At 40.9% G+C, this 24,287-nt stretch overlaps 1 protein-coding gene and 1 long non-coding RNA gene across 2 annotated transcripts; one reads left to right on the forward strand and one right to left on the reverse strand.

Moving 5' to 3' along the window:
• Positions 1 to 3: 3 nt before the first annotated feature.
• LOC309401681 lies at positions 4 to 4,027 on the forward strand. The gene is made up of 3 exons (XR_014176780.1): positions 4 to 535; positions 1,900 to 1,968; positions 3,706 to 4,027. It is a non-coding gene; the product is annotated as an uncharacterized lncRNA (long non-coding RNA).
• On the reverse strand, positions 2,844 to 22,537 carry HSD17B14 (hydroxysteroid 17-beta dehydrogenase 14). The gene is made up of 9 exons (XM_081970800.1): positions 22,368 to 22,537; positions 18,409 to 18,453; positions 16,716 to 16,816; positions 14,824 to 14,890; positions 12,837 to 12,928; positions 8,008 to 8,112; positions 7,365 to 7,432; positions 5,737 to 5,833; positions 2,844 to 3,135 (listed from the first exon to the last, which is right to left on the reverse strand). Exons 1-9 carry the CDS (start codon positions 22,453 to 22,455, stop codon positions 2,971 to 2,973), a joined length of 828 nt encoding a protein of 275 aa, XP_081826926.1. The 5' UTR covers positions 22,456 to 22,537; the 3' UTR covers positions 2,844 to 2,970.
• Positions 22,538 to 24,287: the final 1,750 nt, after the last annotated feature.

Raw genomic sequence — 24,287 nt, forward strand, 5'->3', positions numbered from 1 at the left:
TTTTATTTTAAAAAGGGAAGCTCTGTTTCCAAGTTCTGTTTTCTTTTGTTACATAACACTCAAGTCAAATGAAAAATTGCCTTTGCAGGAGGGAACCTTCAAGAGAAATGGAGGAAGTTAGGCAGGCAAAGACTATTCTGAAAACTGCTTTATCTCGACATTCTCACATGTCTTTCATAGGACCTTTACCATCATGAGCCCTGAAAGAATCCCGGAAATATCCATTTAATCTCTTTTTTAAAATGTATTTTGGATTCTGAATGTCACTTGTAAGCTTTTTTGGCACGATTGGGGTCTAAAAGGTGGAATGATAATGAGTGATTTGATTTATATTGTACTTTATTTTGGGAGTTCCTGTCTAGTTTGCTCCCCTAAGAACCCTATGAGATACATCTGAGAAATTTCCTGACATTTACAACATTTAATCAGTGGAACAACTTGCCTCCAGAAGGTGTGGGTTCTCCAACACTGGAAGTTTTAAAGAAGAGATTTGTCTGAAATGGTATATAGGCTTTTCTGCTTGAAGACCTCCAAGGTACCTTCCAACTCTGTCATTCTGATCCAAAATCATCCACTGAGTTTCCATGGCTAAAAGTGGACTACTGTATATAATCTAGGGCTCCTTGGTCTGGGTTCAACACTTTAAACATTGTGCCATCACACCAGTTCTTCATTATGATAATACAGGTAGTCCTTAACTTATGACCACAACTGAGCCCAACATTTCTGTTGTTAAGCAAGACATTTACTTTTTTTAGTGCTGTTGTAATTTGAACAGTCACTAAGTGAACTGTTGTCGAGGACTACTTGTAACAGGAGCAATCATTTGTTTTAATCAACCATGATATTCTTCCATCATCTATTACTCTTACTGTTGCATCTTAATTATTTCCTCTCTGAAGGTTGGTAAACCCTCTGCCAATGAAAACAGAGCTCGGGAGGCCCGCATACTAAGGGAGAGTATCTGGATGAGGCCTTCTCAGGCTGTTTTTGCTGACAGAGGGTTGCAGGAGGCCATCGCAGCCAAAAACGGAGCTTGGGAGGCCATTTTCACTGGCAGAGCACTTGGCCCACCACACGCCCTCCTGACATGAGTGACATTGAGCTGGCCATGCCCCCTCCCCTGCCCCGCTCCCCAAGTCAAACACAACCTGATGAGGCCTTCAATGAAATTGAGTTTGACACCCCTGCTCGAGAGGTTTTGGACATTCCCTTCCATGGACTTTGCCATTGCTCGTGTTGTTTAGGCTAATGGGAAATAAGGTCTAAACATCCATAGATTGCCTACTGGGCTAAGGCACTTGGGATTCAGCTCCTCCCCAAATTGAATATGTAGGCCTATTTTACAGACATCCTTGGAGGATTAAAGAAAAGGACCAAGATTAATGTCTTTGGAAAAAGACGGGAATAAAGTGTTGATGGCAATAATATTTTTTAAAATTCTATGCAAACACCAGAACCAGCCAAGGCAAATATAGGCCCTACTTTGTCTACATATTAATCCAGAGAAACAATGGTTGATAAGGCATTTCAAGGTCAGGGAATCAGAAGGGGCCAGTTAAACATTTTCACGCTTAACAAAGCAAGTTTTTAGATTTAGCCTCAAGGTCTAGTTCACCTTAGGCACAACTGTGTGAAAAACAGGTCTGTGCTGTTATCAAAGGCTTGATTTGGAATGTTCACTGGAGCTCAACTCAGAATCTGTTTTTATTGTTAAGGTCAGGATTTGTGCAACTTCTGTTCACAATGTAGTTATTTGAATTTGAGAGGGGGAGGGGCGGTCCCTGAAGTTGCAGTCCCTTTATCTGGCGGGCATCACCAAGGGGAAGAATGATGAAAAGTAACATAAAGATGGAGTTTAAAATGACCTTCTGTGACAAATTTCTTCTCCACGTTCAGGATGAGCAATTCTGAACTACTTTAATATCAGGATATTAATATCAGGAGCATCTCATAAGGGGATTGCAGGTAAGGTGGAGTTGATATTTTCAGCCCAATTATTAGGTTTTGTGGGGGCGGACGGCGGACAGAGAGGGAGTTAATTAAAAACGGATTATTTATGCTCCCCAATTTTTGACTAATCTTATTTTGAGTCTTTCTTTTTTTAACCTTCTCCCAAGTCACACTGCCAAATTAATCAGTGGAACGACTTGCTTCTGGAAGTTGTGAATGCTCCAGCACTGGAAGTTTTTAAGAAGAGATTCGACAACCATTTGTCTGAAGTGGCATAGGGTTTCCTGCTTGAGCGGTGGGGTTGGACTGCAAGACCTCCAAGGTCCCTTCCAACTTTGTTCTTCTGTTATCAGTATTTTGCTGTTGAATTCTGGTAGGCCATAGGGACAAAATGAATCAGAGAATCGGAGACTGAATAAGCACACAAGTTGGCAATTCTTTTAGGTCCATAGTTTTCAGGAGACTGAAGTGGTGGTGATTTCCCCTCCATTGCAACATAGTTTGGGTGCATTACTATTTCAGCCCTGTACATAATTTCATGCATTCACACACCCACACTTCTTTTCCCTCCCCTCAAGCAGCCAATTGCAACCTGCAGTGAAAATTTGGCAAGCAGGACGTTTTGGCGTCTTGCCATTAAGATATCCTACTGGTCATGCCATCATGCCAATCAATGGGAAAGTGGGTGGGCTCCTGATTTTGGCATGCCAGGCCTTTCCTTGCTGAGGACCAGCTGTTCTGCCAATGAATTATTGCTGCCTATCACACAAAGGCAAGGCAGAAAGCTTTCTGGAGTGAGAAAAGGAGAAAGTCTCTTCATTTTTTGTGGTGGATTAGAATTTATTAAAACCTCAACAGGTCCCAGAGCGCTTATGAATACAGTATTTTTTTACTACCACAAATCAATGCAGCAGTGGAACTGTTCCACTTCACTTTCACGAAGCAAACAGAGAATGGAACTCGAGTAGATCTCCCAATGTGAGTTTGTGATTTGCCAAAATTGACAGCTAGCTCTTGCTAGCTGTCAAAACCAGAATTGGGGTCTTGGTGGCTCTTCCTCCCATAGCCAAGTTCAGCTCCGCCACTGAGGAAAAGGTTGATCCCTGTGCAAAACGTGGCATCCGAAGCGAGGTAGAGGGCCGCTTTTGCACACTCTGCTGGAGTCCCCATCCGTCCCATAAGCTGCAATCACAACAGAGAAGAGAAAGAGGGAAAGGTGGACTCTATGCCGAAGGAGGTACATACACTGCCCTGATACATTTATTTTTACCCATGAATCTTGGGCCATTATTGAATTAAAAAATAAAGATTCCAGAACTCAGGGTTCTGTGATGAGCTTATCATAATTCAATAACCCCAATCACAGGCTCCAATACATTCCACATATTTCTCTCCTTCTACCTGCTAGTGTCAAGCGCCAGGGAAATCAGCAGATCCAGGCAATTCCAAAGGGCGTAAAGATTTATTGCAAGTTAAGCTCTCTGCAAGAATCTGAATAATGGTCAAAGCAATTTGGCAGCAGATAAGAGTCAAAGAAATTCAAGTTGGGCTGGACCTAAATGTCTTGTGGGCACAAAGAAACTCATGACTGATGATGAATTTGACCCCTCCCTTCCGCTCAGCCTGGCCATCTTCCACATCTAGAGTCTGTCTATGAATTAAAGGTGAAGTACAGGTGGTCCTTGACTTACAACAGTTCATGCAATGACCATTCAAAATTACAATGGCACTGACTTATACAATTTTTCACAGTTATGACCGTTGCAACATCCCCATAGTCACGTGATCAAAATTCAGATGCCTGGCAACTGGTTCATATTTAGGACGGTTACAATGTCAAGTGATCAGCTTTCACAATCTTCCAACAAGGAAGTCAACGGGAAGTTCAGAATCATTTAACCACCATGTCACTAACTTAACAAATGCAATGATTCACTTAACAACTGTGGCAACGAAAGTCATAAAATGGGGCAAATTCACTTAACAAATGTTGCCCTTAGCAACATAATTGTTGGGGTCAACTATAGTCGTAACTCGAGGACTACCTAAACCAGAATAATTTACCATCATCTTTATAAATCAGGGGTGTCCAAACTTGGGAACTTTAAGACTTGTGGACTTCAACTCCCAGAATTCCCCAGCCAGCTGGCTGGGGAAATCTGGGAGTTGAAGTCCACAAGTCTTAAAGTTCCCAAGTTTGGACACCCCTGTTATAGATAGTCCTCGACTTACAACAGTTCACTCAGTGACCGTTCAAAATTACAACAGCACTGAAAAAAGCATTTATGACCATTTTTCAGACTTATGACTATTGCCACATCCCCATGGTTACATGATTTACATCCAGATGCTTGACAACTGATTCACATTTATGACGGTTGCAGTGTCCCAGGGTCATGTGATCCCCTTTTGTGACTTTCTGACAAGCAAGGTCATTGGGGAAACCAGATATACGGGGTTACTAATTTAACAACTGCAGTGATTAACTTAACAAATGTGGCAAGAAAAGTCGTAAAATGGGGTAAAACTCACTGAACAAATTTATCACTTAGCAACATACATTTTGGGCTCAATTGTATGTTGAATATTACCTGTATTTCCAAGTATGACGAAGTCTCACGAGAATGTTTAAAAAAATAAAAATGGATGACTGCAGCTTATAATTTGGTTTGTCCTCGGCCCATTAAAGCCAAAAACAAATGGATCCTAGAAATCCTGCGGCCCCGAAGTTGATGTTTTTATTCCAGTTTCTAATCTTTGTGGAAGTTGGAGAGTGGTAGGTGGATCAACTTTTCTTTCATTGTTCTATGATGGAATAGCTGGCCATCAACACCCCAATCAACAACTTAAACAGCCACCTGCAATCAGATGCCATATACCGCATTATTCGCAGTATAAAATGCACCTTTTTCACCCCCCAAAATAGGGTGAAAATCTGGTTGCGTCTTATATACTGAATACAGCATTGTCTACTGAAACCCTGTTCCCTTTGCAAAAATGGGCATGTAGAGGGTTTGGGAGGCATGCAAAATGCTCCTGGAGAGGGCAAAAAAATGAACAAAAAACGGCCCGTTTTTGCTGATTTTTGCCCCTCCTTGACCCCCAGGAGCACTCTACAAGCCTCCCAAAGCTCTGCATGCCCCCCTTTTTTGCAAAAAATGAGGTGTACATAGGGTTTGGGAAGCCTGCAGAGTGCAAAAACTTTTTTTATTTATTTACTTCTTCCAAATCATGGTGCATCTTATATTCCGGTGCGTCTTATACTCAAAAATATGGTAAATATTACGCATAGAGTAACCCAAAGCACTCATTTTGGTAAGATGGAGGTTCCCTGAGGATGGGGCTCCATCACAAGTCCGAAAGCTCACAAGACTAAGCCTCTGGTCCCGGTGACCGACACCGATTGGTTTTTGATAAATAGCTGTTTTGTGATTCGTTTCACTCTGGAAATTTTTAAATTAAGGCCCACTTGGGGAAGTGCTGTGAACATGCCCCTAAATTAACTCCTCAACTTAAAATTAATGGGAACCCCAAGTTAGAAAGTCAGGCTAAGAAAGAGTTCCATTTGGCTCACCAGAGAGATTTCTAAAATTTCTCCATGACAAAGGAAGCAACTAAGCTAAGATAATACACGCAGGTATCCTTAATTTGCACAATACAAGAATCTTGCTGTTCTTGCCGCAAGCGCTTTGGTTGTGTTTTCACAATGTTTATATATGGACCTCTGAAATATTATCTAAATTGTCCAACCGTACATTTCCCATTTTCCCACCATGCACTTGCCTGAGCATCTTCACCTTCCTTGATCATTGCCTCTGTACTGGCTGCCTGTCTTGCAAACTTTTCCCATCCGGGAGTCCAAATATTGCTGGGTGAGATGCTGGAATTCCAATGGTTAGAGAGTGCTGACAAGGAAAACATTGTGGAAGAGCAAACTGATCTACTTTTATGCAAAAAAAAAAACCCTTCACAATTCCGTAATTTTTATTTTTATAAATGTAACCTCATTAAATTAAAATTGCCTTACTTATGCTGGTGCAGAGATTGACAGCACAGCACTTATGAATACCAGAGCATCTATCACCCCCCAAAACAGCTACCCCGTAAATTCTGAGCATAATTCAAAATCAACTCTCTTCCAAAGTGAAAAATATTGAAGAATATCATGGGCCTACCAAATATCATGCAGTGCTGTTTCCTATATTAAAATGATAAGATCTCACGAGACTTCTGTGTGTATTTAATTGGAAGCAAACTCTACATATTTAATCTCAAATAGCTTAACTGTGCCCTCAATAAAATGAAACTCCTTGGCTGATGGTTTAAAAGCTAAATTAGCAACCAGGAAATCCTTGTAAACTAGATTGGGTTAGTAAAAAAATGCAGGTAGTCCTCCACTTACAACTACAACTGAGCCCAAAATTTCTGTTGTTGAAGGAAACAATTGTTAAGTGGATTTTGCCCCATTTTACAATCTTTCTTGCCATAGTTATTAAGTGAATCCCTGTAGTTATTAAGTTAGTATCACTGTTGTTAAGTTAATCTGGCTTCTCCATTGACTTTGTTTGTATGAAGGTCGTGAAAAGTGATCCCATGAACCTGGGATGCTGCAACCGTCATAGTCAGTTGCCAAGCCTCCGAATTTTGCTCATGTGACCATGGGGATGCTGCAATGGTTGTAAATTTGAAAAAATGGCCATAAGTCACTTTTTTCAGGGCTTTTTTTTTTTATAACTATCACTAAACGAATTGTTGTAAGTCAAGGACTACCGGTATATTTTAGAAAAACAAACTAGCAAACCACTTCTGCAATCTTTCCAGAAAAGATTGTGTGTATTGTTTAAAACACAATCTGTCTGTCTATCTAATTTCTCCTTCTCAACTCTCTCATATTTCTCTATCATCTCTCTCTGTGTCTTATATCTGTCCATTCATCCACTCATCCACCCACCCACCCACCCACCCAACAGTAAGGATGGAATTAATGCCTGAATGGAACTACTGATCTCCTTTCTATGTTGCCTTTCTGTTAAGGAATTAGTCCCTGAATTCAGCAGCATATTCAGACTTCTCTATGAATACAACCTTGACGAGACATAGGTGACTGAAGTGGGGGACAGCTGCCTTTTTTCTAGCAAATGCCGTATCTCCTTGAAGTAACCTACTGAGAATTAAAAGTCTGATGCTAAGGACTGCACAAAATCAGCAGAAGCTGCATAGGACCAAAGAGTTGCAGGTTGTCCATCCCAGCAGGAAAGAAAAAGTCTTTCATGTTGTTTTGGATAGAGAAACCATTAACAAATGATTTTTCTCCCCAAAACAACATTGGGGAACTCTGTTTTTCCTCTTAAACCCCTGAACTTGATATTGAACCAGGGTGTTTATAGGCAGATTGATAGCAACCATATTACCTGTTGACTCTGACACCATATTGACTCTCATCTATAGCCATAGCTTTAGTCATCGCAACCACAGCACCCTGCAAATTGAAAGCATTGAAAAGTTATAAAGGCAATCAGCAACTTGACTAAGCTACAATTTCTCTCCTGCCTATTAGGCCAACTTTTCATGTCATTAGCTTCCATCTGCAGTAGAACTCCATCAAAGCAGGATTTGATAGAAAAGTTGATTCATTCTCACTGTCTCTGTCTCCCTCCCTCCCTCCTTATTATTGATCATCAAATAGCCTTAGGAAGCCCTGATCCCAACACTCAGTTGCTGATAAGCTGAAAGTAAGAGTCCTTCAGTTAATTAAGTAGCTCCAGTCTTTAAAATGAATTTGTAGTGTTATTAAATTCTAAGGCAATTTAACCTTCCTGGAATTGGGAGCTTTATATCTTGCCTTTAGGGTAAAAAAGCTCTACCATGCCACAACATGGAAAGCTCTTCTGGCTGTTTAAACAAAATTATCAAAATCAGAGAAATAAATCCAACTGGTGCCTACAATTCTCGAGAGCAGCTTGGTACAGAGAAATGAGCAAAAATATTTTATGACTGGACAATTATAGAGGAGAAAATAGGCCTATATGACCGGAACATTTTGATCTGGATTACCTTGGTTGCCACATATGGTACAGCTAACTTTTGTCCAAAGTGACCGACGATGCTCGCAATGTTAATGATGTTTCCATTTGTTTTCCGGAGGAAGGGCAGTGCAAACTGTTAACAGCCAAATGAAGAAAAATAAAGAATTACGATAAGAAAGTATACAAGCTCTGGACATTTATTTAGTATTGATTCAATTGAAATCTTTTTTATTTTATTTTAGCCACAATAAAAGTAATTATGTTTAGCCTTTCCTTAAGTAATCACAAAGGCTAGGATACACAAGGAAAGGGAATAGAGAACAGTAAGGGGCTGGATGGTGGTGGATGGTTCAGTGAACTAGATGTATAGAAAAAGTTCTTGCTTGAAGTTGAGTAGCAAATGCCATTCTTCTCCCACCAACCTACCTCCAACCACCAAGTCAAGTAGGACACCCTCCAAAGTCATTCAAATTCTTTTGGCACCTGGGAAATCCATACCGCCCTTTACTCTGATAACGAAAGTGTGGTAATAACAACATCAGCAACTAACAATTTCCTACTCAATTATGATGCTCAAGTTCATCTTCTCAAGGCAGTTCCTCCCTCTGTCTTATGGTAGAGATGGCCCTCGGTGGAATTGTAAAAAATATTTTGTCCTGGTCATACTCTTTTCTTCCTTAATTGTACTATCTCCAAAACAAGCAAATAACATTGACCCCATCCGCTCCAGAAATTGTCATTACTGTATTTGCAAAAATGGAGGTGTTTTTCCCTTCCTCCAGCCCCCAGAAGCACTCTGCTGGCTTCAGCGGGGCTAGAGGAAGGGGAAAATGCCCCCGTTTTTGTGAAAAATGGCCCATTTTCTGCAAAAAAAATGGGGGCATTTTTGCCTTCCCCCAGCCATGCTGAAGCCTGCAGAGTGCTCCTGGGGGCTTTGAAGGATAAAAAACTTTTTTTCTTACTTACCTCTTCAAAATCTTGGTGTGTCTTATACACAGGTGCATCTTATAGTCCGACAAATACGGTAAGTAGGGGTCCATAAGAGAGCTACAGCGCCAATAAGGATTTAGCTCAATATTTTCCCATAATTGTCAGTGATTCACGAAGACTGTTCTCAGTTCCCAATTTTTCTTAGGGCGCAAGGCTTTCCAGATGCATCAAGACTACAATTCCCAGGATCCCAAGCCAACAAGGGTGTTTCTAATCATTGTAAACCCAATACTACTGAAGAGTACCAGTATAAAGAAGGAGACTTTAACAAAATAAGATACAGCTGAAACTTGGGCTCTTTCATTTACAAAAAAAAAAGATACCACATCATGGATCTGAAGCAATTCCCCACACAGCTGTTTCCAGAAAAGCTGCTGAAAAAGTATTCCACCTTCAAACATGATCTTGAAATATTTCAATCCCCCTCTCCACTCATCCCAAGGGAAACATCTCGGAGGAAATGTGGATTTTACATGCAAAGTAGAGACAGATTTGATCTCTAGGGAGGACAGCAGGATCCCGTAACCATGGAAATGCAGATACTGATCAGAACCAATCCCCAAAGCCTTGGGGGAGGGGGCTCTTCAGAAGATATGAAATTTAGACTTTCAATGGGATATTTGGGTAAAATGTAAATGCATGAGCCACGGTAGAACAGTGGTTAGAGTGCAGTATTGCAGGCTGCCTGCAATTTGGCAGATCGAATCTCACTAGGCTCAAGGTTGACTCAGCCTTCCATCCTGAGGTCAGTAAAATGAGGACCCAGATTGTTAGGGGCAGTATGCTGGCTCTGTAAATCGCTCAGAAAGTACTATGTAAAGTACTGTGAAGCAGTATATAGGTCTAACTGCTATTGCTATTGGAGAGTAGCCTATACTGAAATCTCATTTAATGGACTAATTGGATGGGCTGGGTGTCTGCTACTGAGGAAAGGTTGCTGAATTGGAGCATTTATTTTCATAAATGCCATCTGGCATAATAATGTAATGATACAAATAATAATGCCACCTGTGTACTGTATACAGGTGAATGCAAATGAACAAACGAATAAAGGAATGAGTTGTCTATAGAAAGATGTAAATCGCAGAGGTAATGGAAGTGGTGCATGCAAAGCCAGTTACACTGAGGTCTGATTAAGGTTCTTTGCATGTAATCTTTTTTACATTTGAACTTTAGTGAAATCATGTTTAGGGCCTGTCCCCTCCTACCATATCTGCCTTGGAACGCGGCTCATGGTATGCTATCTAAAGCCTGCTTTGCTTTTAACCCAGAAATTGTGCACCCTTAACAGGAGTTGCCGTATTTTTCGGAGTGTAAGTTGCACCAAGGTTTTGAATAGGCAATTTAAAAAAAAAAAAAATTGGCACTCTGCAGACTTCCCCAAAATGGCCTGGTTTTTTTTTCCAAAAAAAGGCATGAATAGCCTTTAGGAGACTTGCAAGAGTGCCCGGGGGGGGGCGGGGATGAGCAAAAAACGGGTTCGTTTTTTGTAAAAAAAGGGGGGGGGCATGGATAGCCTTTAGGAAGCTTATAGAGTGCTCCTGTGGGCTGGGGGGGTACAATTGAGCAAAAAATGGGCCATATTTTGCTCATTTCTGCCCTTCCCAGCCCCCAAGAGCTCTCTAGAAGGGGGTGGGGTTTCGGGAGGCAAACAATGCTGTATTCAGTGTATAAGATGCACCCAGATTTTCAGCCTCTTTTTTGAGGGAAAAAGGTGCGTCTTATACTCTGAAAATACGGTAATTGTTCATCCCCCCCCCAACTACGTGCCATTCAAATCAGTGGTTCTTTCAGCATATACTGGGGCAATGGACAAATCTATAAGTCAAGGTCTGAGTTTGGGACTACCACTGCTGAGATGTTGTTGAAAACAACACACTTTGTTTGTGTGTATGTGGGTGGTAGGTGGGTAATGACATTGTGAGACCAGGAAAAGGTGTACCTGAGACAAGCTATTTAAGAACCACCAGCCAAGATAAACTTGACTTTCCATAATCTTCACCTTAAATAGCCAGCAGATGATTTCAAAATTAGGTTGTAATCTAATCCCCCTGGATGGATTCAGGTTTGGAAAGACTATTGTGTAGTTCTAAAAGTGAATAGGTCAACCTGGAACTGAACTGAATTGAATCCATAATTTGGAGTCAACAATCACTGCCAAGGCCCCTCCATCTTGGTGAAGTAGAAGTAAGCTTCAAGCCTCCCCAAGTAATTATAGATAGGAAGCAGTAGATAGCACACAAAAGAAAAGTTCAGTGTCCTAGGGAAGCTTGGCCTCTTTAGATAACAGATTAACAGAATCGGAAGAGACCTTGTAGGTCTTCTGGTCCAACCCCCAGCCCAAGGAGGAGACCCTATATCAGTGATGGCTAACCTTTTTGCCATTTTATGCCAAAAGTGGGGGGAGCACGGAGGGGGTTGTGCGCATGTGTGCCCTCCAGAGACTTTCTCGGAGCCTGGGGAAGGTGAAAACGCCCCCCTGCAGGCCCTCCAGAGGTCAGAAATGGCCCATTTTCCGACTTCCGGGTTGTCCCTAGGGCAATTTTTCTCCCTCCTGAGGCTTCAGGAGGCTTCCCTAAAGCCTCCGGAGGGAGAAAATTGACAACATGCAAACCGGAAGTCTGTTCCTGAACTTCTGGTTTGTGTGTTGAATTGCTTTCTGCAACCCAAGCCTCCGGAGAGTGAAAAACGGCCAAAAATGAAGGCCAAAATCAGCTGGCCAGTGCGCATGTGCACACTGGAACTGACAGGGCAACCCTTCACGTGCCCTAAGAAATGGCTCCACGTGCCACCTGTGGCAATAGGTTTGCTATCATGGACCTATACAATTTCTAACAAATGGCCATCCAGTCTCTTCTTGAAAGCTTTCAGCAATGAAGTCCCCATAACTTCCAAAGACAACTTCTGTTCCATTGGTTGATTGCTCTCACTGTCAGAAAATTTCTCCTTATTTCTAGGTTGAATCTCTCCTTGATCAGTTTCCATCCATTATTCCTTGTCTGGCCTTCAGGTGCCTTGGAAAATAGCTTGACCCCCCCTCCTCTCTGTGGCAGCCCCTCAAATATTGGAACACTGCTATCATGTCTCCCCTGGTCCTTCTCTTCACTAGCCATACATGAGTACATCCATACAGGTAGTCCTCAATTTATAACAGTTCATTTAGTGACCATTCAAAGTTACAATGGCATTGAAAAAAGTGGCTTATGACCGTTTTTTGCAGCATCCCTGTGGTGGTCATGTGATCAAAATTCAAATACTTGGCAATTGACTCATACTTACGACGGTTGCAATGTCCTGGGGTCATGTGATTCCCTTTTGCGCCCTTCTGAGAAGCAAAGTCAATGGAGAAGCCAGATTCACCTAACAACTGTGTTACTAAACAACTGCAGTGATTCACTCGACAACTTAGCAAGAAAGGTTGCAAAAGGGGGCAACATTTTTACTTAAAAACTGTTTCACTCAGCAACAGAAATTTTGGGCTCAATTGTGATCATAAGTCGAGGACTAACTGTATTGTGTCCATATGACCTCACGGCCCAAAGGAAAGAACAGGTCATAGAAGGAGGTAGATTGCTCTTGCCACTTTGACTGGCCCATTTCCTCACTATGGAGAATATGGATAGAAATCTAGGCAAGAAGAAAGAAAGTCCCATCAAGGATTCTGTACCGCTATCACTCCAAAACTCTGCACCAATCCTTGTTTTACAACTGCAGGGTAAGAAATGAAATGTAGACAATAGCAGTGTGGTAAAAAGCCATCTTGTATGCATATGTTGTGCATTTTGTGCATATAGAATAATATATATAATTAAGATATAGGTTTGTGTGTGTGTGTGTGTGTGTTTGTGTGTGTGTCTGAAAAGCTACCTTGGCCATTAAGAAACCGCTGACAACGTTGAGGTCCATGAGACTGCGGAATTCTTGGGCAGATACATCATCGATTCTTTGATCGGGAGGATCTGTTTGTCAGAGAAAGAAAGAAAGGATATTGCATAAATCTATATACATATATATTGCCTTCCTGCTCGCTGGAGGGGGTATTTTGCTTTTCTAGCACTGTAAAGGTCCTTATTTCAAATTAATCCTGAGGACCATACATCACCTAGATCAGTTTGTGCACCAAATAAAAGTCATGCTTAATCAACTTTGTCAGTGTTATCCTTGCTGGTTCTCTGTCTTGTTTTTCCAAGTTGATGACTGGGGAGAACCAATTCAATTGGTTCAAATGGTTAATTACATTCTCTGTCTATCCAACTATCTCACAGGGTTGCTATGGAGATAAAACTGGAGAGACTTTCACAGGGTCATGGAAGTTGTAATCTAACACAGTGTCAGGTTGAGGAAAGTAATCTATCCTGCTCATAAAAATCAACAGATACCTTTGCAGAAATCTACAGGGACTCAATGTGATAAAAGCAATCTCAAACAAGTTAGAAACAATTGAAAAAAACTGTTAAAATAAATGAGGGTGGAGATTCGTTCTCCGAGCCATGGGTTGGTTTCCGAATATTTCATTTCCAGGCTAGGTAACATCTTCGTGGAGTTTAGGGGAAACAGTGGTCTTCTGTTTATACGGTCTTTGTGGGGTCAGCAGGTCTTCTGATGGGTAAGCCCCAGAGCTCAAACAGCATTGCCAAAAAAACCATTAAGAGTTGTTAACTTAATTTTGCGAAGCTTCTTCCCAGTAACATTATACTGCAGACTACAGCATACAAAACCTTTGCCAGACCAATTCTCGAATACAGCTCCTCTGCCTGGAATCCACACTGTGTATCGGACATTAACACAATCGAGAGAGTCCAGAGGTATTTCACGAGAAGAGTACTCCATTCCTCTGCTCACAATAGAACACCTTATGCCACCTGGTTTGAAATTTTGGGTTTGGACAACCTAGAACTATGCCAATTAAGGTCTGACCTAAACGTAGTACACAAAATTGTCTGCTACAACGTCCCACCTATCCGTGACTACTTCAACCACAATAATACACAAGCAAACAATAGATACAAACTCAAGGTAAACTGCTCCAAACTCGATTGCAGAACATACGATTTCAACAACAGAGTGGTCAATGCCTGGAATGCACTAGCCAACTCTGTTGTTACATCCTCAAACCCCCATAACTTTATTTTAAACCAGTGTTTCTCAACCTTGGCGACTTTAAGTCCTGTGGACTTCAACTCCCAGAATTCCCCAGCCAGCTGGGACATTCTGGGAGTTGAAGTCCACAGGACTTTAAAGTCACCAAGGTTGAGAAACACTGCTTTAAACTGTCTAGTGTGGACCTCACCCCATTCCTAAGAGGTCTGTAAGGGGGCGTGCATAAGCGCCCCAGCATGCCTTCCATCCCTGTCCTATTGTCCCCGTTTATTCCTACCCATTTCCTGTCTTCATGTCCATGTTTATTCTTATACTTGTTATCTCGTACATGTTTGACAAACTAAACAAATAAAATAAATAAATAAAATCACATCAGGTGGGGGTCTTGTGATGGATCTTGTGACCTCACCATCACAAGACTTACTGACCACACAAACAGAGGAACACTGACATCCCCTAAACTCCCCTGAAGATGTTACCTGGCCTGGTAACGAAATGTTTGGAAACCAGCCCACAAACTCAGAGAACGAACTTCCACCCTCATCCTCCCCCTGAGCTACAGATATTCGCCACCATCACATATATAAGAATAATGTCAGGATTAGTGGGATGAGTAACAACATTTTAAATTTATTTATTATTTATTTATTATTTATTTATTTATTTTACCGTGCTTCTAGACCGCCCCCTCTCCCAAAAGGGACTCGGTTAAATGGTTAGCAAGACAGGCCTAATCGTTTTGGAAATGACTCACGCCCGCCAGCATTGTTCACCAGGCAATCTAGTTGTCCATACTGTCCTATGGTCACCGACACTAATCTCTGTAGAGAAGGTACAGGGTAAAAAAAGAAAGATTTCAGGGATGGTAGGAGCCGTGTTGGCGCAGTGGTTAGAATGCAGTATTGCAGGCTAACTCTGCCCAGTGCCAGCAATTTGTTCCTCAGTGGCTCAAGATTAACTCATCCTTCCATCCTTCCAAGATTGGTAAAATGAGGACATAGACTGTTTGGGGCAATATGCTGACTCTGTAAACTGCTTAGAGAGGGCTGTAAAGTACTATGAAGTGGTATATAAGTCTTATTGCTATGTGGAAGAAGATCAAGAGGAGAATCAAATTATTTGGCTCTTTGCGAGTTGCAACCTTCTTAAACAGCCAAGTCCAAGCATAAACTTTTCTAAAAGTTTTTTTTTAATATGAACATTCCATCTTCTCTTAAACAGTGTGTCATCTGGGTACAAATATCTCTGTGCAATAACCATCAGAATTTGCAACATCATTCACTACATAGATATTAATTCTCTGAACGTACAATTTTAGTGTATTGAACAATTGAGCATAGTAAACATTCATTTTTCCCTCTTAACATATCCTCTAATAAGAATAAAATAATATTAAGCATAATAATCCTCATAATCATAATACTAACAATTATCATATTTAACCTTAATATATTTTTCTACTATTTTTTTAATCTCCTTTTATTTCTAGCTTCCATTTTTATTCTCTAACCACTGATAAAATAATTCCCATATCACATAATATTCACTTTGTTCTTTCTCCTTAATTGCCAGCCTTAATCTGTTCATTTCTGCACATTCTAATATTTTCCTAATCACATAAAAGCATAAACTTTTGTTATCCATATGAAATATGTGGACAGTTGGCAGCTACTGCAGAAGTAATGGGGGAGGGTAGATTTAAGGTAATTTTCCAAGGATGTGGGCTGAGTAGCTGTGATACAGCCATTTTTCTGAAGCTAAGTAGGTATAAATCTACACAATATCAGTATTTGGATGGGAATCATGTGCGAAACCTGAGATGATAATGGCTGGTAGATATGTAAGCAGCTAGGCAGGAATCACATCCATGTATTTGCACAAAGTAAAGACTAAAGAAAGCATATTCAAACAATGAGAACTGGGAAAGGTTTGCCATCTTACCTATTTCCTCCATAGCTGTTATTCAGAGAAATGTTGTCCGCAAAGTTGTCTATAGATCATGAATTGCTATTGTTAACTTCACTGACACTTGTTCTTCACGTTTACCCAAAAATGTGGGTAGTAGTGTTTATACACAAGACCCTTTGAGCTAGCCCTGCACTAGGATTCCACAATGCACAAAATCCTAAGTTTTTTTTTTAGCTACTATTTGTTGAACAAGCTAGACAAGGCTTCCTTACTCAGAATACAAAGCCGCAATTTACAAACCCCACTGATTTGAGTTTGCATTTTATGCTAAATCAAAACCAAATTTGTTGCATGAAGCTAGAGTGCAATGCATGAAATCCAGTGGTTGTTTTACAACTACTTTCAACAACATTATATTCAAAACAAAGAATAAGGTGAAGAATTTTGGTTAAGGTTTCCCAACCTTGGGAACTTTAAGATGCCTGGACTTCATTCCTAGAATTCTCCAACCAACCATGTTGGCTGGGGTATTCTGGGAGTTGAACACCACACTTCCTTAAAGTCACCAAGGTTGGGAATTCCTGGATTTGCTGCATTTGCATTGGACTTTAGTGTGAGAAGTTACATTGCAGAAGCGATGGAAAAAATGCAGAAGTTCAAAAAAAAAAAAACCACCATAAGAAATAAGGATCTAGGAAAGAACCCATCCAGGAAGAGAAGTCCAGAAGTCCATCCTACCTTCATGTCTGCTTCACAGAGGACATCACAGACCACAAAGCGACCTTCTCCAGACCCACCATCTTCTGCAAGTTCCCTCTCAAGCACTTTTCCTTTTTCTTCTGCGAAGAGATGCAAAGTGGGTTTAGTGCTGCCATAGGGGAATGGAAGGGAAGGATAATTATTTTATCCCAAGTTATTTATATCTGGAGCCTTTAGCTGTCTCTGTAGTTCCAGCTGTGGTCCAAGTAAAATTAACAGGTCCACCACTCAAACCTGAGAAATTGATTTCTACCAATCCCTGGAAAAGTTTTCACAGCAGGAGTTGAAAACATGTGGCCCACTAGCTTCCATTGTATTTTAAAAAATGGTTTTAGAATACAGTGGGAATATATCTAGCTATTTCTAGTCAATTGGAGTTGGTAGTTTCAACAAATTTGAATAATTAAACAAAAAATGGGAGCTGCTAGTATTTCCATCTTGCCTCAAGTTCTACTCATGAGTAGCATTCTCAAACACAACCCATTGTGATGAGGTTTGTCCGTTTTAATGACAACTTACTATTAAGTTTATACTATTGACAAAACATTTTGCCAGACTGGTAAGCATAATTGTTTATGCTTACCAGCCACGGACTTCTGCCTACTATTAAAGCTAGCCCAGCATTATGGCATTGAAAAGGCTATTTAGCTACCAAAGCAAATTGTCTACTGTACTTAATGAAGGAAGTAATCCAAATTACAGCAACAAGAAAAGGAAAGCTGAGAGCTAATTCAGTAAATTAGTGCTAAGTTTGGATTGATACCTCCCTCCCTCCCTCCTTTCTTTCTTTCCTTTCCAAGTCAGATAGATAAGCTTACTTTATCTATCATTACACTGGGTAAATTTAGAAACAGTTTGATTAATTTAAAAAAACCCTCTTTTTACAGCCCTATAATCCCACAATTCGAGGTAGATTCAGGGCGAGAGGATGGAGCTGGGTGTTTACACCCTTCCTGACACCACACAAGAGTTCACAACAGATATTTTCTCTTTGCACCCTGAGAGAGAAACATCTGCCGCTAACTAGGATTGAACTGTCAACCTTCTGAGTGGCAGGCAAGCATCTTCACCACTAGGCCACCACGCAAGCAGTTTGATTCAATAGCAAAATAAAATAGTTAGTTGGAGCCAAAGTTAGCTTTGTGAGCCTTAGATGGGCTGTGTGATGAATACAGCACCAGGCAGGTTTAAACTGCTGTTCAATTGCAAAGATCATTATATATTTTGCTGTTCCTTAGGAAAGATCACACATCCCATTTTCCTAAATGAAAATCATCTCCCCAGGAAAATATTAAATTTGTAGCAAGTAGGCATGCTTTTGTAGCAAGTAGACATGCTAGTGATTTATTTATTTTTCTGGCCAGAAAATATTGGTTTTTCTCACTGCTTCCATTTTCTGCAAAGGTAGATTGCCGAATTCTCGCAAAGCTCCAATTAGATGCTTACCTTATTTCATCTAAAAATCTGAATGGGTCCCAAAGCACTATATGATTTTGATGGATTTTATTAAAAGGCATGTGCTACTACGAACTGCAGCTTCATTTGCGATGCATCTGCATTTTTCTCCTTACAGGGTTTGCAACTTTCTATTGTCAACCTGTTCAGCTAAATTGGCAGCAGGATTATAAATAATCAAATATAAAGCAGGGACAGCGAGAGTTCTAGGTCTCACCTTCTGATGCTGGTGCGCAGAAGACCACTTTGGCTCCATGATGAACTGGAAAGGAGAGGGGGGAAAAAAACAAGTGGAATATTTCAAAACAAAACCTAGTGACTTTATTCACCACAGCATTTGATGAGGAATACAGGAATATGATATAGCAAGTTAACAGGTAGTCCTTGATTTACAACCATTCATTTAGTGACTGTTTGAAGTAAAATCGGCACTGAAAAAAGGGACTTACGTCTGGCCATCACAGCATTCCCATGGTCATGTGATCCAAATTTGGGTGCTTGGCAACCGGCATATATTTTTGATGGTTGCAGCATCCTAGGAATTATATGATCATCATTTGCAAACTTAGCACTGGCTTCCAACAAGCAAAGTCAATAGGAGAAGATGGTTTTGCTTAACAGATCTCTGATTTATGTAACAATTGCAGTGATTCACTTCACCACCAATGGAAAAATGTTGCAAAATCAGGAATGACTCACTTAACAACCATCTTCCTTAACAAAAGAAATTCTGGTCTTCCGGTTGGGTGGGATGGCTGAGATGAGGGAGGGGATGGAAGGGGTGCCGAAGGGGAACAAAGAACTTGACACCCAACAGATGAAAATAGAATTTGAGAGAATGTCCTTTTACCTTAGATTTCAAAATGTGGTGGAGACAGATGATGAAGATATAAGGGACATTATGACAAGTATTTTGGCTGAATACATTCAGAAAGAGAAACAACAGATGGGGTGGGAACTAGATCTGGTTTATAGAGTGAACTCAGCCTATGCTAGAACACACAACGTACCCAGGGAGGTACACATTAAATTTCTCAGAAAAAGTACAAGAGATGAAATTCTGAGTGCACAAAGGGGGCAAGCTTTGAAATATCAAGATAGGGAAATAACCATCCTGAAACAGATCCCCAAGAAAGTGAGGGAGAAAAGAAAAAGCTATTCGCAATTAGCGAAGAAACTATACCAGAAGGGGGTGTGGTTCAGATGGTTGATGCCTGAAGGTATGCTAATATTCTGGGAGGACACAAGAGTTAGAATTAATACACCCACAGAGGCACAGGCCTTTATGGAAAAAAATAAAGCACTCCTAGAAAAACCAGATGATCCTACAACAGACATGCAGGACACGGGAGGGGCCGGAGCTCTGGCGGCGAGGGGAGATGGGGCAATACCGAGAAAACTCAGATCACAAAAATGAATAAGAAAATCTGCTTGACATAAATTGATCGAAATTATTAATTGAACTCATATGCTGACTATATACTACTATTTAGTAATGAATCTTGTGTAAATGTATATTCTGAGTATGGAGGGAGGGGGCACCTACCACACATCGCAACTGCCAAAATTTGTAACCATTCCACTACCTTTTTCCCTGTTATTTTTCAAAAAACCAATAAAACTTTGTTTAAAACAAAAACAAAAAAAACAAAAGAAATTCTGGTCTTAATTGTTGACATAAATTGAGGACTGTTTCTATAATATTGGTTCCCTTCACCCAATAACAGCTTATGAATATAGAAACCAGGATTTCTCAACCCTGGCAACTTTTAACTTCTGGGAGTTGAAGACCACACATCTTAAAGTTGCCAAGGTTGACTATTGGTCCATTAGATTAGATTATTAGACTATTGGTCCATTAAATCAATACGGCCTGGAACGACTTGCTATAGTTCGAAAAGCATGTTTCATTACCTCCCAGATAAGTGGCAGCACTCAACTGACCTTCACTGATCTTGAAAAATAAGCTGGCTGCATAAATTTGGGCCAATCTCTCTCTTTCAGCCCAACTCACCTTACAGGACTGTTGTTTTAGGAAAAATAGGAGGAGAAAGGAGCAGTGAGTATGTTCACTGCAAATAAAAATCTAATAAATAAATATTAAGTATTGTAATTTAATAGCAATTTTTGAGGTTCCTTGGTAGCTGCATGTAAAATGTTAAGGGAGACTGCAGATTGAGTACACTTGTTTTATGGTAAACCTTTGTAATCTGCTAAAACTCCTAAAGTTCAATTGTCTCTCCATTCCATTTTAAGTTTCTATGAACTGGCTTGAGGGAGAATACTTATTTTTGAAGGCAGAAAAAGAAACCAATAATTTTAACTCACTTTTAGGCTATGGTGAAAAACTGGGAACAGAAACTGAACCAAAAGAAATGTCAAAGCTAATTCATTAAAATCTATTTCTACCCTTGAAATATGAAAAAGTTTGAAAATATAGATAGTCCTCAACTTACAATAGTTCATTTAGTGATCATTCAAAGATACTGTCAGCCTCTGCTTTGCTGCTCGCTTCGGCTGCCATTGAAACGGGGAGGGGGGGGAGATATATGGTATTTGGGAGGGGAAGTTTAAGCACAGGAGTGAATGAAGAAGGGAGTCATTTTCTCACCATCTATTGCGCATCTGCAGATAGTGGAATTGCCGCCAAGGCCAACCGTCCGGCATACAACCTGATGATGGGTTTTGAAAGTGCAGCCCACATGACACCTGTGGGGTGTGGGGATTGGACTCACTAGGGGTTGGGATCACTCGGGGGAGGGAGTTGGGTCACATATTGATATCTATGATTGCCCGCGCTTTTGCCTCAGATCTTGCTTTGCTAGCTGCTATCTACTCATAACCAGTAAAAGTACTCTTAATTCTGAAAAATGGAGTTGAGTGGTTTCTTTCTTGGTTACTGATGGAGGCTGCCCTGACCGATACAGTGACATTGAAAAGTGACTTATGACCTTTTTTCACACTTACGACCATTGTTGCATCTCCATGGTCATGTGATCAAAATTCAGATGCTTGGCAACTGACTCATATTTATGACAGTTGCAGAATGCTGACATCTTGTGATCTTTTGTGCTCTTCTGCCAAATTAATGGGCAAGCCAGATTCACTTCACAAATGTGTTACTAACTTAATTAACTGCAGTGAAGCACTTAACTATGCTAAGAAAGGTCATAAAACGGGACCAGATTCACTTAACAAATGTCTCACTTAGCAACAGAAATTTTGGGCTCATTTGAGGACTATCTGTGCTATAAATATCCATATATGGAGAGAGAGAGTCTCCATCAATTTCTTAACAGAAATACAGTTTTCTGTATTCATTTTGTTCCTCATTTAGTAGCATGGACACAATCTGTGTGCTCTTTAGAAAGGCAGGATGTTGTTTCAGTCTGTTTCCTAGAGGGAAGGGCCTTTCTGATACCGCAGGCAGAATTTGTTTTGTTCTAGTGAAGCATTTCTCAACCTTAGCAAACTTTGTGGACCCCCAGAAGTTCCCAGCTGATTGAGCAACACTCAATCTAGCTACACTAGTAGTTAATCTTTGAAGAGAGAGGTTTAAGCTAAGAAGGCTGAACTCTGACATAAAAACTGGTAATTTGGAAAAGTACACATTTCAAAGTCCTGCAGTTTACACATAACGGTTGGATTCACACAAAGCACTAAACCCTCTAATTACAATAGGCAGCCATGTTTCAGCCCAAAAATGATTCTTAAATTTTTCTTTTATAGCATCCTAAAAGGTTAAGGAATTTATATAAGGATAAACTAAATGGCAATTCTGTTCAGGTGTTGTCCCTGATAGCAGATGCTGATTTGGGGGGGGGGGGGGATTTCTTTGAATCTAGACATCTGAGCACGTAGGGAGGTCACCTCTTTGACTCCAAATTTGGTCTAGACCAGGAGTCTCCAACCTTGGCAACTTTAAGACTTGTGGACTTCAATTCCCAGAATTCATCAGATGAGGAATTCTGGGAATTGGAAGTCCACAAGTCTTAAAGTTGCCAAGCCTGGTCTAGACCCACTCCAGTTCAACACATTAACTTTGAGGATAAAGCTTCACGCAGAGGTTACACTGAAGATCCGAAGACTCCCCCGCCCGCCCCCCCTTTTTTCTTTTTCTTTTGTAAAATCTCCCTGCTACTCTTCCCATTCCCCACTCCATCTCCCTAATCTCACCAAATTCTCTCACGATGCCTTCGCCAATGCCGCTGGTACCCCCCGTTACTATGACGACCTTGTCCGGGTACCGCTGCCCACTTGCCATTCCGGCTGCGATCGAAATCAATCTCGATTTACAAGCGATCCAGAGCTAATCTTTGGACACAAAGTTTCAGTCTCCTGGGGTTTTCGACCTTTACGCATGCTCCCCCAGCGGCATGCTGGGAAATTGAGTTTTTGTTTTGTTTTCTGCTATTTTCATGGGGCAGGGGGGCGGAAACTATCATAATTCACTGCTCCGAAGCAGTAGGTGGAAATAAAACTGCAGTAATTTTCTTCATTTCATTATTTATGTACAATCATAAATTATAGTACAGAGTTAAAATAAAAATAAAAGCCTGCTAGCCCTATGGAAGAAAAGGATGATTGGGGGGACATGATAACTGTCTTCCAGTACCTGGGGGGCTGTCACAGAAGAGAGAAGATTGACTTATTCTCCAAAGCGCCAGAAGGCAGGACAAGAAGTAATGGGTAGAAGCTTGTTAAACAGGAATCCAACCTAGAAGTAAAGAGAAACTTCCTGACAATGGGAACAATTAATCAACGGAATAGCTGGCCTCCTGGAGTTGTGGGTGCTTCATCACTGGAGGTTTTCAAAATTAGATTGGACAGCCATTTGACTGGGATGGCTTAAGGTCCCCTGCCTTGAGCAGGAAGTTAGACTAGAAGACCTCCAAGGTTCCTTTCAGCCCTATGATTCTAGGTTCTATGCTTCCTGGGGAATTCTGGGAGTGGAAGTCCACACATCTTAAAATGAGTACGATTGGGAAGCATGCTCTAGGCTAGTTGTCATTTTATAACAGTCTTATAAAACTGGAGTTTCATGGGCCCCAGATAACTACAGATGTTGAGGTCTGCACTCAGGGACTTCCAGAAGATGCTGCTAAATTGGAATCTTTATTATACCAGAGACATTTTATTAAATAAATGGGAAACAATGTTGACTGTATTAATTTCACCTTAATGAAACTCACAGGAAAAGGGAGTGGAATTAGTTTAATTTTGCCCTGGCAATAGCTATCTTTTGGAATATGGTCTCCAGCATTCCATTCAAGGTTGAGCCCTGCCACTAACTCCCCAAAAGTTGTGTAGTTGTGTACTGCATTGACCCTGGTCTTAATGAAGCACAGTGGTCCAAAGTCCTCTTTTCTTATGAGAGCAACTTTTGCCAAAAGCACCAAAAACTGGTTCAATGACCATGGGATGACTGTGCTTGATTGGCCTCTCCATTCTTCCTCCATACTCTGGGTCCTTGGTTTCCAAATGAGATGCAAAGGTTGCTCTCATCAGAAAATAAGACTTTGGATCACTGAGCAACAGGACTTTGGACCACTGTGCTTCATTAAGACCAGGGTCAACGCAGCCATCTACCAGGAGATTTTGGAGCGCTTCATGCTTCCTTCCGCAGATGAGATTTATGGGGATGCTGACTTCATTTTCCAGCTGTCCACGCTGCCAAAAGCACCTACTGTGCTTGATTGGCCAGCAAACTCACCTGACCTGAACCTCATGGAGAATCTATGGGGCATTGCCAAGAGAAAGATGAGAGACATGAGAGCGAACAATGCAGAAGAGCTGAAGGCCGCTATTGAAGCATCCTGGTCTTCCATAACACCTCAGCAGTGCCACAGACTGATAGCTTCCATGCCATGCTGCATTGAGGCAGTAATTGCTGCAAAAGGGGCCCAAACCAAGTATTGAGTACATATGCGTGCTTATACGTTTCAGAAGTCTGATATTGTTCTGTGTACAATCCTTGTTTTATTGATTGCATGTAATATTCTAATTTTCTGAGATGGTGGATTTGGGGTTTTCATGAGCTGTACACCATAATCATCACAATTATGACAAATCATGGCTTGAACTATCTTGCTTTGC

This window comes from Natrix helvetica (genome assembly GCF_964273705.1).
Source record: "Natrix helvetica genome assembly, chromosome: Z".
Lineage (NCBI taxonomy): Eukaryota > Metazoa > Chordata > Lepidosauria > Squamata > Natricidae > Natrix > Natrix helvetica.

Bases quoted from the DNA above. Each gene is read 5' to 3' on its own strand.
- HSD17B14 (XM_081970800.1), bottom strand. From the start codon at position 22,455: ATGGCAAGTGGGCAGCGGTACCCGGACAAGGTCGTCATAGTAACGGGG. The intron at 16,817-18,408 runs GTGAGACCTAGA...ATCTCTTCGCAG, and splicing joins CTGCGCACCAGCATCAGAAG to AAGAAAAAGGAAAAGTGCTT. The intron at 12,929-14,823 runs GTGAGTCATTTC...TCTGACAAACAG, and splicing joins GGTGAACAATGCTGGCGGGC to ATCCTCCCGATCAAAGAATC.